The sequence below is a fragment of the Meriones unguiculatus genome, chromosome 10 (assembly GCF_030254825.1).
Source record: "Meriones unguiculatus strain TT.TT164.6M chromosome 10, Bangor_MerUng_6.1, whole genome shotgun sequence".
Lineage (NCBI taxonomy): Eukaryota > Metazoa > Chordata > Mammalia > Rodentia > Muridae > Meriones > Meriones unguiculatus.
In genome coordinates, this window is record NC_083358.1 from 76,140,557 (window position 1) to 76,156,455 (window position 15,899).

Below are 15,899 nucleotides of genomic sequence, written 5' to 3' on the forward strand. Positions count from 1 at the left end.
TCACTGTGTGTGTGTAGCGGTTGTATGTACTTAGAGTGGCAGGTACATACTACGCATTTTACTACATAGCGGTGACGTGTCATCCCCAGAGTGCCGTAAAAGAATTCTTTAAGATTTATTTTTTCCCCAAATGGGAATTAAGTCCATCCACAAAATACCTTAACTATAGGCAAGCAAAATAAACAAATACACAACCAAGTAAAATAGACTCCACTGTAAATTATATAAGCACATGAATTAGAAAGTGTTAATAATATGAGTTTTAGGTATTTTATTAAGTGAAAACAATCTCATTCTCGAGTTTCAAAAATCTTTTAAAAATACTCTACAATAAACTTGTATAAATAGTGTCATAAAATGTAAGGCACTAACTGGCATTTTGAGTAATCTTGCAGTTTGCTAAAAATGTAATAAATGCTGGTAGACATTTACGCATAGTAATTTCCTGAGGATTTCTTTTAGTCTTTTCACCATGCCCAACATGATTGAAAAATAACAAACACAAAACATTGCTTTTCCATGGAATCTTAATAAACCTTGAAATATTCAACAGACTGACCACTATATAAAAGGGAAATATATATAGAGATGAGCCTACTTGGTAGATTTGGGACAGAAATGCAGCTTTTTGGTCAGCATTGAGGCAAAGCAGGGAACCTGCTTCTTGCCAATCGCACCTCGGTCCTGGCAGAAGTCCACACGTCGCTGAGAGACCTTTCTGTTCACCAGCGTGAGCAGCTCCGTGAACTCCAAGGTATTCCCATACCTCGCCAGCATCTCACACAAATCCTGAATGTACCAGGAGCCGTTCACAGTCTCTCGGTGAGAGTAATACCCTAAAACAAGATGGAGGGAGGTGCTTCATTTCCTTTTGCTTCAAGGTCAATGGAAGACACTTTTATGATTAGTTCAGTTACAGAAACGAAACGCTCGAAAGTCCTTGGGAAAGAATAAGATGTGCTTCTCATCATGCGGGTACAATTTTGCTATTGCTTGATCCCATGTAGGAAAACATACTACTTCTATGGTTTTACATACGAAGGATTAATGTAGTTTCCTCCACTTTCTAAAAGAAGAAAACTAGAACAAAAGAATACCTAATGATTTTTCGAGCCAGAGATTAAACAAAACCATTCGGTTAGAAAGAAAAGAACACAGCAAAATGCTTTTCAACAAGGTTTTCCACAATTATATCAGAACGGCACCGCTCCTCTGTCACCAGTGACAGAAAAGCTGCTAATACCCAATACGATTACATAGCTCTGTTGTTCTTATATTACTATGATACATATATACACATAGGTGCACATATAATAAATATACACAGGAAATCCTGTTGTTCTTTAAGGTATTTTACATTTCATTTATTAACCAGAAAGGATTTCTTCAATGTGACAAGGTCTGTGGCTTTTTAATAGGACGTGGTGATTTAACTGTGAAAAAAAGACTACTCCAATTCAAAGGTGACAGGCTTCTGCGCAACATCGTTCACTCACCTTCCGCGACGGAGTAGCACATGAGGAAGTCTGCCCCCGCAGGCAGGGTGTACACAGAGGCGGCATCCACCTGGGTGACGTTGTCCGGCCTGTCCGGCTGATGATCCACCACGTCCAGAGGAACCACTGGCACGTCATGCTGGTTGCCCCTACAGGCCTAGGAAAGAGCGAGTTTTCTGCCTGCCATCTTGTCACGAATGCTTGGTGTGCAGTGAGAAGATGCCATTCTCAGCGCACCTCCCATTAGTAACAAAGGCCACATAAGCGGTTCAAGAACAATGCAGTCGGGCTCTGAGAGAGGCAAAGCTAACAAAGCTGCCTTCCCAGTAACGTTTCCTTATAGACTATGTTTACAAAACCCGGTGGTCCCTACCCGCCCCCACCCACTTCCCAAACAAACACCAAAATGTGCCAAATGGTATACCCTTCTTTTTTTAAAAAACTATCATCCTTACTTAAATGTTTTTATTCAATCAGGTAGTTAACCCAAATGATGTTCTGACTGCCTAGTTGAGGTCTCCAGTTGTGACAATGTACATCTGGCTGACTCAAGGAGTCATCCATCCATGTGCTTTGCCTTCTGTGCCCACTGTATTTTTTTTTCAATGTTTAAAAATTATGTGTCTATGTGTATGTCTGTGGGTGTGTCTGTGACGGGACGTGGCCCCGGAGTTTGGAAAACGGTGTTGGGTCCCTTGGAACATGGACTGGAACTTAGATCCTCTGCAAGAGCAGCCATGTGCACTATTAATCACTGAGCCATCCCTCCAGCCCTGAGCTTGTCTCTCTCTCTCTCCAGCCTTTGTTCTCAATTTAAAGTGTGTTCTAAATTTACATCTATTAATCCTGATTCAGAAGCTAGCCCCTAATTTTTTTCTATGGTTTGAGGGCCTCATGTTTGCTAGGCAAGTGCTGCCACTGAGCTAAACACACTCTACAGTGTTATAGGCTACACCACTCCACCCTCAAATTCACATGTTGAAGTCTCTAAAACCAAATTTCTCATGCTCCAAACATTTGGGTTTTTTTAATTTCTAAAACTATGTCAGCTTAGAGACGTGTACAGGGGATGAGGCAGCTGGAGACTCCTCCTACATCACTTCCACTGGCTTGCATGCACTTTAGCTCCCACAGACCCAAGCCCAGTATAGCTGCCCAGCCTTCCAAGGTCCTGGGCAATCAATGACTTCCCTTCTGGTGGCTTCTTCCCCACACCTAGCCCAGCCCTGAAGTGCAGTGTCACACCAGCGATTAGCTGTCATAGCAAATGTTGATCAAAACACTTTTTGTTTTTTTTTTTTCTTTTTCGAGACAGGGTTTACCTGGGTGGCGCTGGCTGGCCGAAAACTCACTTTATAGACCAGGCTGGCTGGCCCTCAACCCACAAGTGTGGGGACTAAAGGTGTGTGCCACCCACTGCCCGGCTCAAAACACTCTTATAATAAATGTCAACTGTTTGACAGGATGTACAAAGGGCCTTTCCAATTACTGGAGAAACTTATTTTAGAAAAATGACTTTTTTAACTTTTATAATCAACATACTTGATTTTATAACCAAGATGATAAGATCAGTCTTACCTGAATGATAAATATCTTGGGTTTTCCAACCAGGCTCTGACACTTGTCTCCTTTGAACAAGCCAGTCAATGTCTGAATTTCAATTTTGGCGTCATATGCATAAATGTGGTTGCCTTCCCCGTGGCTCAGGAAGACACACAGGAAGCAATCGGCATCTACATGGCTTGAGGTCGACACTACAGATGACCCCCAAAATGCATGCAGGGGTGAAAATAAGAGCTTGTTATCCACATGTGGAACTTCAAGTTACAGGTTCTAGAACAAAAATACACTTACAAAATGGCGGGAGAGGAGTTTGCTTTAATAAATATAAACTTCCTATAGTAATACACATATTTATCTTTTTTTTTCTTTGGTTTTAATATTGGCTCTCATCCTGGAATCAGGCTGGCCCTAAACTGTTTCTTTCTAAAGTTTGGTTGTTTGAGACAGGGACTGACACTGTTGTCCATGAAGGCTGGCCTTAAATACCCTTTAATCCTCCACCCTCAGCCTCCTGGTGGTGGGATTACAGATGTGACCTACCATAGCTGGCTTAAGAAAAAAAAATTGGGGCTGGAGAGATGGATCAGAGGTTAAGAGCCCTGGCTGCTCTTCCAAAGGTCTTAAGTTCAATTCCCAGCGTCCACATGGTGGCTCACAACCATCTATAGGAGATCTGGTGTGCAGGTGTACATGCAGGCAGAAGACTGTGTACATAATCAGTAAATAAACCATTTTAAAAAAAAAAGAAAAAAATTATTAAAGTTTGAAGCTTAGCTGGTCTTAAGTACAGAAAAATGATGGAGAAAAACATGGGAAGGCTCCTTTAAGATGCAAGTTACTTAAAGATACAACAACATAAACATCACAGACCAACATCCTCAAGGACCCTGTATACAGAAATTCTCAGTGAAAATGCTTGCAAGCAGAATCCAACAACACATTAAAAGAAACATACACTGTGACCAAGCTGGCTTAACTGCAGGGTTATAACGATGGCTCGTCATATGCAAATCGTGAATGTAACAGCATATAAACACACTCAAGGACGGAAGCACATTATCATTTTGATAGATGCAGAAAAGTGACAAACTCAACATCCTCTTCTCATGGAAGCCCTGAAGAAACCAGGAATGGAAAGAACACAATTCACCGCCACACAGGCTATTCACAACAGAACTACAGCAACCCTCTCCTAACAGAGGAAAGGCGAAGCACTTCCTAGAGAGACAAGCGAATACATTTTCCCCCACTTTTACTCAGTATGGTTCTTTAAGTGTTAATCAGGGCAGTAAGGCAAGAGGAAGAAATAAAAGAGACACAAAAGGGGAAGATAGAAAATAAACAACCCCTGTTTGTAGATGGCACAGCCCCATATTTAAAAGACACTGAATGGCTGGAGAGATGGCTGAGCAGGTAAGATCACAGGCAGCTCTCAGTTCAGTTCCCAGCACCCACACGGCAGCTCACAACCATCTGTTACGTTAGACTTTAATGCTCTCTTTCTGGCCCCTCACGGCACCTTACATAAATGAAGGCAAAACACTCACACACATGAGATACTAAAAATTAAAAAGGACTAAATACTTCACCAGGAACTCTAGATCTGATATACACTTTCAACTAACCAGCAGGATACAAAGACCGGAAGCTTCCTTATGTGCTATTACACACTGAGAAAGCCGAAACAGAACACTGCTCACAACAGCACTCCAAAGGAAACACACAGGAACAAACAGAAGAGGTGCAAGACCTCTACAGTGGAAGATAGAAAGTCCTCCGTGCTCACAGACGGACAACATGAAGAAAATGGCTACAATACAAAAGCCACCCACAGCTTCTCATGATAACTTTCCACATTAGGCTGCATTAGAAAACATCCTGCGTTGAGTACAGAAGCATCAGGGACCACTGATCGTGAAGGCAATCCTCAGGAACTAGAACTAAGCTGGGGTTAGCTCCACACTGATTTCAATTTACAGTGCAGAAGTCAGTGACAAAACCGGTGTGATGCCGGCACAGAGATGCATCGACCAATGGGACTGAGGACCCAGAAATAAACCCACAGGGCTCCAGACACCTAATTTTTGACAAAGGAAGCAAAACATACATGAGAGAAAGCACAAAAGTCAATCTCTTCAATAAGCTGTTCTGGGAAACCTGGAAATCCACACGGGGAAGTAACTTCAAGACCTGAAACTACTATAAACATTTCAAGATCCAGGCATAAGCAGGGTGCTGAGATGGTTCACAGGTAAAGGTGGTTATGGCCAAGCCTGATTTCAGAATACACATGGTAGAAAACTCCCTCCTAAAGCTGTCCCCGAAATCCACATGGGTGCTGTGACACACCTACAGGCTTGCTCACACACACACACACAAACACACACATGCACACAGACACATGCATACACACCCAAGAAATGAATGATACAGGCACCTTTCTGAAAATGACTCTAATAGCTCAGGAAATACTTCCAAAAATTAACAAATGGGATCACTTGAAGCTAAATGAACCTCAGAGCAAAAGAAACGATTACCAAAGTGAGAATACAGCCTACAGAATGGAAGAAATCTTTTTTTTTGGCTACATATCTGAAGGTTAATATCTAGACTATATGAAGGAGGGAAAAAGCCTACTAGAAAACCAAATAATCCAATCAGAAATTGATAAATGAAACAAGAAATTGATAAATGAAACAAATGGGCGATTCTCAAAATACGAAACCACCAAACCAGGTGGTGGTGATAGCGATGGCAGTGGTACATGCCTTTAATTCCAGTGTTTGAGAGTTAGAGGCAGGTTGATCTTGGAGAGTTCGAGGCCAGCTTGCTCTACATAGGTAGTTCCAGGACAGCCAGCGTTATACAGAGAAATCCTGTCTTGAAGAAAACAAAACAAAATATGAAGTACCAACTGCCAGCAGCTGCATGACAGACTGTTAATCAACCTTGGCCATCAGAGAAATGCAAATCAGAAAGACCTTGAGATCATTTTACCTCAGCAAGAATGGCTCTCATCATCATCAACAACAGTGCTGGTGAGGTGGGAAGCTGGTAGTTGAGGTGGGGAATGGACTGGGAAGGAAGGAAGGAGTTGGTATATAAGCAAATGCACCATGGAAATCAATACAGTGCTTCCTCAGACACCAAACACAGCTACCAACGGTAGCACTCCTGGGAACAGAGCCAAGGGGATCCAGGACAGCACTTCTCACAACAGACAAACTACAGAATCAGCTTACTTGGCCTTCAGCTCACAAGTAGAGAAAATGTGGTATGTCACCCAACGGAGTTCTATTCATCCCCACAGAAGAACCAAGTAAGCCATCTGCAGGAACACACACAGAGCTACAGACCATCGCCCTACGCAGAACAGGGCAGACTGGGACAGACATGACACAACAGTCCCTGAAGGGGCAATCTTCAGCTTCATGCTGTTCTCTCTCTCACCTGTCACAGTCATGTGACAGGAAAATGGAAGGAAGGCACACTATTTGGGAAGAGGAGGGGGGCTGCTCGGAGTGGAGATGAGGGAACAGAAGGTAAAGAGTAAACACGGTCAAAATGCGTGTTCTCCAAATGGAACATGAATGTCACCATGAAACCCGCTTCATACAGTGACTATATGGTAATTTACAAATTCTTTTAAACAGACCCATACACCAATATATAAGAAGGTTCTTTCAGTGATCAGACTTTCCTACAGTCGACTAGAAACAACCACTCAACAGCTGCCTGTGGCTGCCCCTCTGCCACGCCTAGCTCTCAGAGTTTCCTGGACAGAGTTGAAACCCGGTGTCCTACAAAGCTGTTGAACAAAGTAGAAAACTTAGTAAGCAGCCAGTTTCGATAATAATTATTTAATTAAAGGAACAAGATGGGGAAAGTGCAAAAGGATTATGCAAATAGCAGTAACAGCCCACCAGCGACTATTTGAAAGCTCACAGCAGGCAATAAGGACTGACTCTAAGCTGCATTATAATGAGAATACCTACTGCACAGTGATGCAACAGTTTAAAGACGCAAGCAAGTCAGCACCAGGAAACAATGAACAAGTAGGGTAAGAGTGAGTAAGCAGGCCTAATCAAAAGGGCCCAGCAGCTGAAAATTTTCTAATTCAGATGTTCACCAACAGGTCATTTCCTTCAACTCAGGAGTAATATTACTATTAACAACAACAACAACATATAAATGTATGCCTGGAGGCATGCCAATATAATAAATGTTGCCAGATCTCCAGGTCTGATGGCGAATGTAAACACAGAGGCAAGACCAACACCTACACCCGCTTAAATTTCTAACTTTTTTTCTGGACGGGGACTTATTTGCACTGGTCTTTAGCGATAGCAGCGAGCACCCGATCCCACCGGAGACCTTGAACGGAAGGCTACCTACCCTCGTGAATTGTGAGCAGCAGTTCCTGTGCTTTGAGATCATCAAAGCACTTCACCTCAAATCCTAGTTCTGAAAACCTGGAGACACATTAAACTCAGCATTAGCTTGTGTGCTCTTCCAGACCATCCAATATCCTTAGTTTTTGAGGAATTCCACTCATTTTTATGACATATCAAAAACAACGGTGATTTCCCTTTGATCATCTGCTCTATGAAAGGGCTTTACAGTGACAAGAGCCAATTCAATGACATTACCATCTACTGCACATATGTTAGTGCTGGTAACAATCAATAGAATAGGGTGAGGAAGACAGCTCAAGCAAGTTCTCAGGGGAAGTTCAGTTTATTTTTTTTAGATGGGGGAGGGGTTGTGGTGGCAGGGATGGAACCCCAAGCCTCATGCGTGCTAAGTAAGCACATGCTAGGTCCAAGTGAGGTTCTTAATCTGTCTCCCATGCTAAATTATCATCAGTTATTATACTAATTAGAAATACTTAAGTGTATCATCACCACAGAGGAAACTACCTTCGAGTTAGGTTGTCCCTGTCTGCTCTGGTGCCCCGCCTCTCTGGGAGCATCAGGTGCCAGAAAAACCTCTCATGGTTGAAGATTAGGGCAATTCCCCTCCTCTTGTGGTCCATCTTGTACTGTTCTGCTGGATCAAACACTTCCCTGCTAAAAAGGAAAGAAACAAGCAAAAAAACCCTCATGTTAAGCCCAAGGCCAGTGTGCAGATTGAGTCTGCTGCTTCCCAGTCAGGCTAGGCACCGAGAAGGCTGTATCAGTGAAGAGGTGTAACTGTTGGTTAGCAACACTGTGCATCCTCAGCCCCCATCCCATCCCAGGCCCTCTGCAACGATGTTTCCTCCTGGTCTCTAGGATCTAGTGACACAGGACAACAGCCAGGCCCAGGGCCAAGCTCTTGTATTAAACCCACACCTTACCAAGTATATCATTTGAACTGCAGGTCCTTTGACAAGGTGTGGCCTCTAGCCCAGGGGTTCTCAACCTTCCTAATACTTCACCCCATTAATACAGTCCCTCACGTTGTGATGACTCCCCCAGCCATAACATCATGTTTGTTGCTACTTGATAACTATAAATTTGCTAATGTTATCGATTTTAACATAAATATCTGTGTTTTCTGATGGTCTTAGGCTCCCCCATGGAAGGGTCCACTGACTTCCAAAGGGTCATGACCAACAGGTTGAGAAGCCCAGCTCTACACATCAGCTCCCCAAATGCTAAAGAATGCTGAACATAACAACTGCATTCTTACTTTCATTTCTAGAGATAGTTGTGACCAAGAAAGGAAAAGGCTTTATTAGACAAGAGCGGACTTACCTTCGGTAGAAGCCATCTGTTTCTGTCATGGTTTACTTTCACCTATTATAAAAACAAAGTTGTTGCTTGTTAATTTTATTTATTTATTTATTTATCGAGACAAGATTTCATTATGTAGCCCTGGCTGGCCTCTAACTCAAAGGGATCACCTGCCTTTGCCTCCTGAGGGCTGGGATTAAAGGTGGGCACCACCACGCCCTGCTTGTTTAATTAAAGTACAGCATACATCCTTCCCCTCTCAGACCCCCAATCTCTAACGGAAATGAAGGGCAGCTATCTGGTCAGCAAATCAGTTACAGCAATACAATGCCTTTCTTGCCTTCAAAATAACGAATCATAAGCAGAAATGGAGAAAATATTATCCAAGCACATTTGCCTTGAGCTAAACTACTCTGTGGTTAGAGAGTTTGAAGGGAATACCCAGTTGCTGTGTTGTACCCAAAAATGCTTTTGCAAAGAGAGCAGGAGCTGAGTCATACAGGAGAACTGAATCCAGTCTGTGGTCAGCAATGTTACCAGTATAAGGAATACACTTAAAAGGAAGCGGGCAAGCCTGCAGAGGCTCAAATTTTGGTCTTCTGAATGGTCTGTCTCTACAGAAAACACCATTAAGAGGTCCGGGTACTCACACCTCACCATCTTCCAAACAACCCTTCGTTGCATCCTCCCCTACTCTGGGGAGTGCTATTCGACAGAACTTTCTATGCTGATGCAATTGCTCAGTGTTTGCAATGCCATGTGTTGGTCACTAGCCACCTGTTGCTACTAAGCATGTGAGATGTAGCAAGCACAACAGAGAAGCTCAGTCTTTATGTTTAATGACACGGGGTCTCACTTTGTGTGAGGAAGGCCTCACACTCATGGGCTGAAAGCTTTGTTCCTCCTGGCTCAGCATCCAGAGTAGCTCAGGCAAGAGGCTGGAGCCACCTGGCTCAGCTCTCGGGGAAATTAAATGTAACGAGAAAATTCAGCCAGTGGCCTTCGTACTGAAACCGGATCAGTAATCTCTTTTCCCCTGGTTACTTAACAGATTAAGGAGAAGAGTTATGAACAAAGAGGGAAAGTACACCTTTTGGCAGAGGTCTCTCGGCAGAATGGATTCTTTTCCCCTCTGTCCTTAGACAGGCCCCCTGGGCTCTGACTGTCCCAATGCCATGCCACTGAAACAAAAACACTACTACCCAGCAGTGAGGGCGAGTGGGGAAGCGGCCGAGGTCCCCTTTAGCCTATCCCTCTTAGAGTTTGCCCAGGCAACACCATTTCTCAATAAAGAGTCCAGAAGGGCATTTCCTTCTCCCGGCTACGCAGGTTTCCTCAATCTGCCTCAGAATTCCTTGTGAGTGCTAGAATGTAGGCTCCTGGGTCAGGGTTGGAACTGAGAATCTGGCAAGGGACTGACTCTCTTGCCTTTGTAAGGAGGTAAATTTTATAAGGAGTTTAAGAGTCTGTAGAAATGTCTTTACTTTGGTCTCCACTCTCCCAGGGTTTCTTCCGGGTAACTGCCCACGAGGTAACAGCGCTATCAGAGGACCCAAGTAATGCCCCGGATGCTGTGTGTCAGCAGCACGGGGCTCCCCTCCTGCCACACTGGAGCTGCTCAGGGCTTCCCTCTTTGCACAGCCTTTCCTCATCTTTCAGCCAATGAGATAGTTTTAACCGAATTACCTTCCAATTAAACAAAACCATGCCAGAGAGCTAATTACCACCCCTCACACCGAGGCTCGTAGCCCCAGTGGAAGGCAGCTGGTCTTGGAGAAGGGGTCACCTTCTTGGAGATCTTGGAGATGATCTGCTGGCCACCTCCTTTAGCTTTGCCTCCTCCAAACGCATTGCCTAAGGCAGTTCAAAGTGTACCAGAGGGCTGCTGTGGCAAAATGCCAGTCAAGGCCTGCCATGTCCCTGAGGATGAAAGCCCTGGAGGCCAGCTCTACCCTCCCTGTTCAATGCGAAGCTTCAGCGTCTCACATACTGCTCTCAGCGCAGTCAGGGCCTACAGACTTAGCTCCAAGTTGTGGCGAAGTCTGTGCACTGATCTGTTAGGTCAGACAGACATCCAGTTTCAAGGCTGTCAGATTCACAACCTCAGTTAAGAGTCTGTTTAACCTTAGGCTGTACGCTTTTAATGAAGTTTTTAAACATGTATTTATTTTGGGTATGCAGGGAGGCTGGTAGGCTCAGGCCACAGCTCTGTGGAAGTAAGATGGCAACTTACAGGAGCAGGCTTCCTCCTTCCATTCTATGGTCCCAGGTCCTCAGGCTAAGTGTCTTTACTTGCTAAGTCATCTTACCAGCCTCAAACAATTTTTAATATAGACTTAAGCACAAACATTAGGGAAGAGAGAAGAGAGGCTTAAGAAAATTAGAATAGACATCCAAGATACTTGCTTTAGTTGGGGCTTCTATTGCTTCGATGAAACACCATGACCAAAGCTGGGGAGGAAAGGGTTCATTTGGCTTACACTTCTTTTTTTAAATCACTGTTCACCATCGAAGGACATCAGGACAGGACCTCAAACAGTCCAGGAACTTGCAGGCAGGATCTGATGCAGAGGCCATGGAGGGGTGCTGCTTACTGGCTTGCTCATAATGACTTGCTCAGTCTGCTTTCTTATAGAACTCTGGATCACTAGCCCAGGGCTGGCACCACCCACCATGGGCCGGGCCCTCTCACATCAATCACTAACTAAGAAAATGCCTTACAGGTTTGTCTACAGCTTGATCTTATAGAGGTATTTTGATTGAGGTTCCCCTCAGATGACGTCTCTCCGTGTCAAGTTGACATAAAAATAGCCTCACAACATGGGTGCAGACTTGGCAAGAGCCTTGCTGTAGGAAGGGTTTTAAAGCAGTGGATCCCAGGAGGACCTCCAGTTCTCATTCCTTCTGCCTCAGCCTTCCGAGTATTGGGTTACAGCAAAGCATTATTGCACCCAAGATGTAGTCTGTTATCCAGACTGGCCTTAAACCTGAGACTCTCCTACCTAAGCCTCTTCAGCAGCTGAGATTAAGATTCCCTATAAGAGATTTAGACGTGGGTCGTCACTATTCTACAAAAATGTAGATGAACTAGTCATCAAAAATGTGTATACAATTAAACCTGATTCTCGGCGTCTTATCACTTCTTTTTCTGTTCCACCCTAATGTAAACATTGCCTTCTAGTTCCTTAATTTGTCTTTTTTCTCTTTATGGTAATTTCCAAATAAAGCTATCAGCCACTGTTGACTGCTTGGCACTTTAGATACTTTATCTTACTATACTTCCAAAGCTCCAGAGTACAGAAAACGTGGACCAGGCCTGCCTAAGGTCAGCTCTGAGAAGTTGGAAGTGAAAGCCAGGCGCTGGGGGATTGCAAAGGCTGTGCTACCTGTCACCAGGCCTTCCACCAGCGGCCACTTTCCTTCTGTCAGGAGAATCTACCCATATTCCCGGTCAGCCATGTATTCAATAACCTATAGGAAGTAACTCACCCCCCTAGAACATAGAAAAGCCATGATTGGGGACATAATGGGAGGGAAGAGAGCAGAGAGAAAAACAATCAGACAAAAAAGGGAGGGGTCGGTGCACGTTCCCCACCCCACCGCCGGGTTCCCACCCCTCACCTCTCATTCCTAAACTGGAGATGGCCAATAGACCCTGTGTGTCCAACAGGTCCACTCCCTCCAAATTCATGGGGGCTTTCAGTTTGCCTCTGGAGGAAGCACACAGCTCTGAAATAGAAGCTGTATCTCCGACCGACCTTAAAGACCAATCAAGCTTGAATTTTTCTAACTTGAACCAGCGCTGCTTTTGTTGGGCGACAGGAAGCCTGTTCGGCAGTGAGCACTAGCAGTTTTTATCGCTCGGTGGAGAAAAAGTTATTTGGGGCTGACCCGCGGCGGGACAGCAACAGGTCTGCAGGCTGCTGGTGGCATTGGGGTTGGGGGGCCCGCCCAGGTCCATCCCTTGCCTGTGGTCTTGAGCCTGTCTCCCGCAGGCCTGTGCCCGCTCCCTGAACCGCCACTTCTCTCCACTTTCCAGGCAGAAGCGAGCAACAAAACAGGATTCAGCTTGTGAAGCCAAGTTCTCGACCACACAGCGTAAGCGCCGCCCTTTAAAGTTTGAAGAGCCGGGAGGCTGCACAGCAGGAGGACAAAGGCGCTCGGCGAGGTTAGCCTGGGCAAACACCACTACCACGTCCGCCACCGCACAGCGCCGCAAGCCCACAGCTTCTGCCAGTCCCAGGAGGAGCCCATCAGCCCTGCTCTGGCCCGCGCCCCACGCTGGCACCGGTGCCGGCACTTACCTGCGGGCGAGCTCCGGGTGTCCCAGCCCTGCGGCCTCCGCTCTCCAGACCCCGCTTCCTGCCAGCCCCGCCCCGCCCTGTGCCCCGCCCCAGGATCCGCCTCCGCCTCCCCCAGCTCCAGCAGCCGCAGCACGGCCCTCCGTCACCCCGGCAACGCCGGGACGCCACTGCGTCTTCCTCCTGCACCGCAGAACCCACACCTGTAAGGCTGGGCGGGGGATGGCGGAGAGAAGGGTGTGGAGACCCACCCTGGACACCGCGGTCCGCCACTGCCCGGGGAGAGCCAGTGGCGCGACCTCCCGTCCGTCCAGGCTGGTGAAGTCAGCGCTGCGGTCTCCGCCACCTCATCTAGTGCTCCGGTTTAGTGTAGGGCGCCCTCTCTACAGTAGTTACTTTAGAGGGCTTGTAATATGTTTGGACGGGGAGTTTAGGCCAAAAACAAAACAAACAAAACAAACAACAAAAACCCTGAAGGCAATCCTGGGCCATCTTCCCAACCTCCGTTCTTCCCTGAGTCTCTTGTGGCTGAGGTCATATGACCTGGATCCTCCTGCGTCCACACTCAGAGCTGTGGTAACTGTCTTGCCCCACCACACCCAGGATTCTTGCATGCTAGCTAAGCACTCTACCAATTCCTGGATGTTTAAGCCTGGCTTTCAAAAATAGAGGAGATTTGGCAGGGTACGCAGAAATTCTAAGAACGACGAGTTTCCGTCTGTGACCGTGGCTTTCCCTGTGTCCTCCTCCACTGAGTGTTGTACCTTCTGCTGCCACCTTATCATTGAAAAAGTTACCAACTACAGACGATAAAAATAAGTTAAGGTGCTATCAGTTGAGTTCTTTTATTATACTGTTTAATCGTGTATTTATGTGTAGGAAGCGTGTGTGTGCGCGCTATGTCTATGAGGGTTCTTTAACTGATCCCAGTGGGTTCACACATACGTCCAATCTGTCAACAGCAGGCTTTAGTCATATGCAAGTATCTTTTCACAGCCTTCTGCCCTCTGCTAATCTCAAAATAAAAGTCTTCCGAGACGGCAGTCTACAGAATCTTCAGTCTTGCTGGTTTACAGCGCAAACCTTTCTCCTTGCTTGTTTAGGGCAAGGAAAAAGGTTTACTCGGTGTGGCCTAATTGGAGGAAGTGTGTCACTGTGGAGGTGGGCTTTAAGGTCTCCTATGCTGAAGCTATAGTCAGTGGCACACAGCCTCCTGCTGCTGTCTGCGAATGAGTTCTCGGCTCCTCCAGCACCATGTCTGCCCGCACACTGCCATTCTTCCAGCCATGGCAATAACAAACTAAACCTCTGAAACTCTAAGCCAGCCCCAGTTAAATGTTTGTCTTTATACGAGTTGCCATGGTCATGGTGTTCTCCACAGCAATAGAACCCTAACCAAGACAGTCCCTTTCGGTGGCCCATTGCTCTGGGGGCTGAGGCAAAGCAGTGCGGTCAGGCAGAGTATATGGCAGAAGAGGCTGCCTCACCTCATAGCAGCCCCAAAGCAGACAGGGTAGGGAGAGTAACCCTAGCATGCTCTTCAAGGCCATGGCCCCGTTAATGTCCTGGCCTGGGCACGAAGCTCTCAAACACCTGGGCCTTTCGGGGACATTACAGATCCAAATATTATTAGGGATACAAAGTATCGAGAATTAGACACTTTTCTAATCACTGTGATAAAAGTACCCAAAAGAAGCAAGGTAGAGGAGGATGGTTCATGGTGGCCCTGGTTTGGGTAATACCCTGCATCCTTGCAGGGACGGCACTGATGCAGAGGTAATACCTGTCTGTGATGATGTGAGCAGGAGGCATCTGGCTAGCAGTCAGGAAGCAGACAGAGACTGAGCCAGAGGCAGGCCTGGGGGACAGTGCCAAAGGCTCAGCCCAGTGACTCATTCCCTCCCGTTACAGCGCCACCTTCTAAAGATCCTACACCCCCAACACAGCTGATGACCAAGCGCTTAAATACAGCAGCCTGTATCTTCCATCTAAACTGCAACAACTTACTGTAAAATTACAGATGCGTCCTTTTACATGCAAGCACTAGCCACAGTAAGTGGCTGAGGTCCACTTCAGTGAGTTGGATGCATGTGCCTGCTACTGGCTGGAACCATAGCAAGCTCCCTTCCCTGTTGGAAGGAAGAAGACAGAAAAGCAAAACTATTAAGTTAGATAAGCCAAATACAGAAGAGACCGAATGTTGGCTGACAGGATAGGTTTCCCACCTGAATACTACTCACTTTTATAGAATTTACTATACCAAAGTCTTAGCTTGTTACACACTCTAAGAATGAAACACAAGGAATATAGTCTAAAGAGTTTGAAAATAAAATTTTGGTCCGTTTTGAGTGCTAACTCTACCATCCTTCTAATTTGTTTTCCTTATAGAAATCACATAAACAGTAAACTTCTAGGACCCGGCCTCATCTGCCTGTCACAGTTGGATCCAGCTGGTCCCCCCCCCCCCACTAGAACTCTCAAGGAGTGCCGTTGGGTCATGAGCGGTGAACAGTCTCAGTGGAGCAACGCATCGGTCAGTTCACAACTGGATGAACTACTGAGAAATAGTACAAGGTGGAGCCTCTCCCTGGAAGGGTGTGTCTTGTCCTCGTCCCCTCCCTGTCTCTCTACTGTGAACTAGGAGCCCTCTACCATCATCTCACCAGGCCCAGAAGTGGTGGAGCAGAGATTTCTCTCATACTCTGTCACAGAGAAGGAAGCCTGAGAGCCAATGAAAAGAAGTTGTCAACAGGTTTTGAAAGACGCTACAGATATGAAATAAATAATCCAGGGGCTGGAGAGATGGCTCAGTGGTTAAGAGC

At 45.9% G+C, this 15,899-nt stretch overlaps 1 protein-coding gene across 5 annotated transcripts; it reads right to left on the bottom strand.

Moving 5' to 3' along the window:
- Positions 1 to 256: 256 nt before the first annotated feature.
- Positions 257 to 15,194, bottom strand: Casp6 (caspase 6). 5 transcript variants are annotated; one of them, XM_060392695.1, is made up of 7 exons: positions 15,085 to 15,194; positions 8,798 to 8,839; positions 7,979 to 8,128; positions 7,455 to 7,531; positions 3,075 to 3,250; positions 1,497 to 1,653; positions 257 to 836 (listed from the first exon to the last, which is right to left on the bottom strand). In XM_060392695.1, exons 2-7 carry the CDS (start codon positions 8,824 to 8,826, stop codon positions 595 to 597), a joined length of 831 nt encoding a protein of 276 aa, XP_060248678.1. In that variant the 5' UTR covers positions 8,827 to 8,839; positions 15,085 to 15,194; the 3' UTR covers positions 257 to 594. The 5 variants fall into 5 exon arrangements, with proteins under 5 accessions (XP_060248678.1, XP_021500734.1, XP_021500748.1 ...); XM_021645059.2 differs by lacking the exon at positions 15,085 to 15,194 and adding an exon at positions 13,081 to 13,155; XM_021645073.2 differs by lacking the exon at positions 15,085 to 15,194 and adding an exon at positions 13,081 to 13,152 and having other exon boundaries at positions 7,979 to 8,125.
- Positions 15,195 to 15,899: the final 705 nt, after the last annotated feature.

Coding starts and splice junctions, on each gene's coding strand:
- Casp6 (XM_060392695.1), bottom strand. CDS start 8,826: ATGACAGAAACAGATGGCTTCTACCGAAG. Junction 7,532..7,978: donor AGGGACAACCTAACTCGAAG/GTAGTTTCCTCT, acceptor ATGTGTCTCCAG/GTTTTCAGAACTAGGATTTG. Junction 3,251..7,454: donor GCTGCTCACAATTCACGAGG/GTAGGTAGCCTT, acceptor GGTCATCTGTAG/TGTCGACCTCAAGCCATGTA.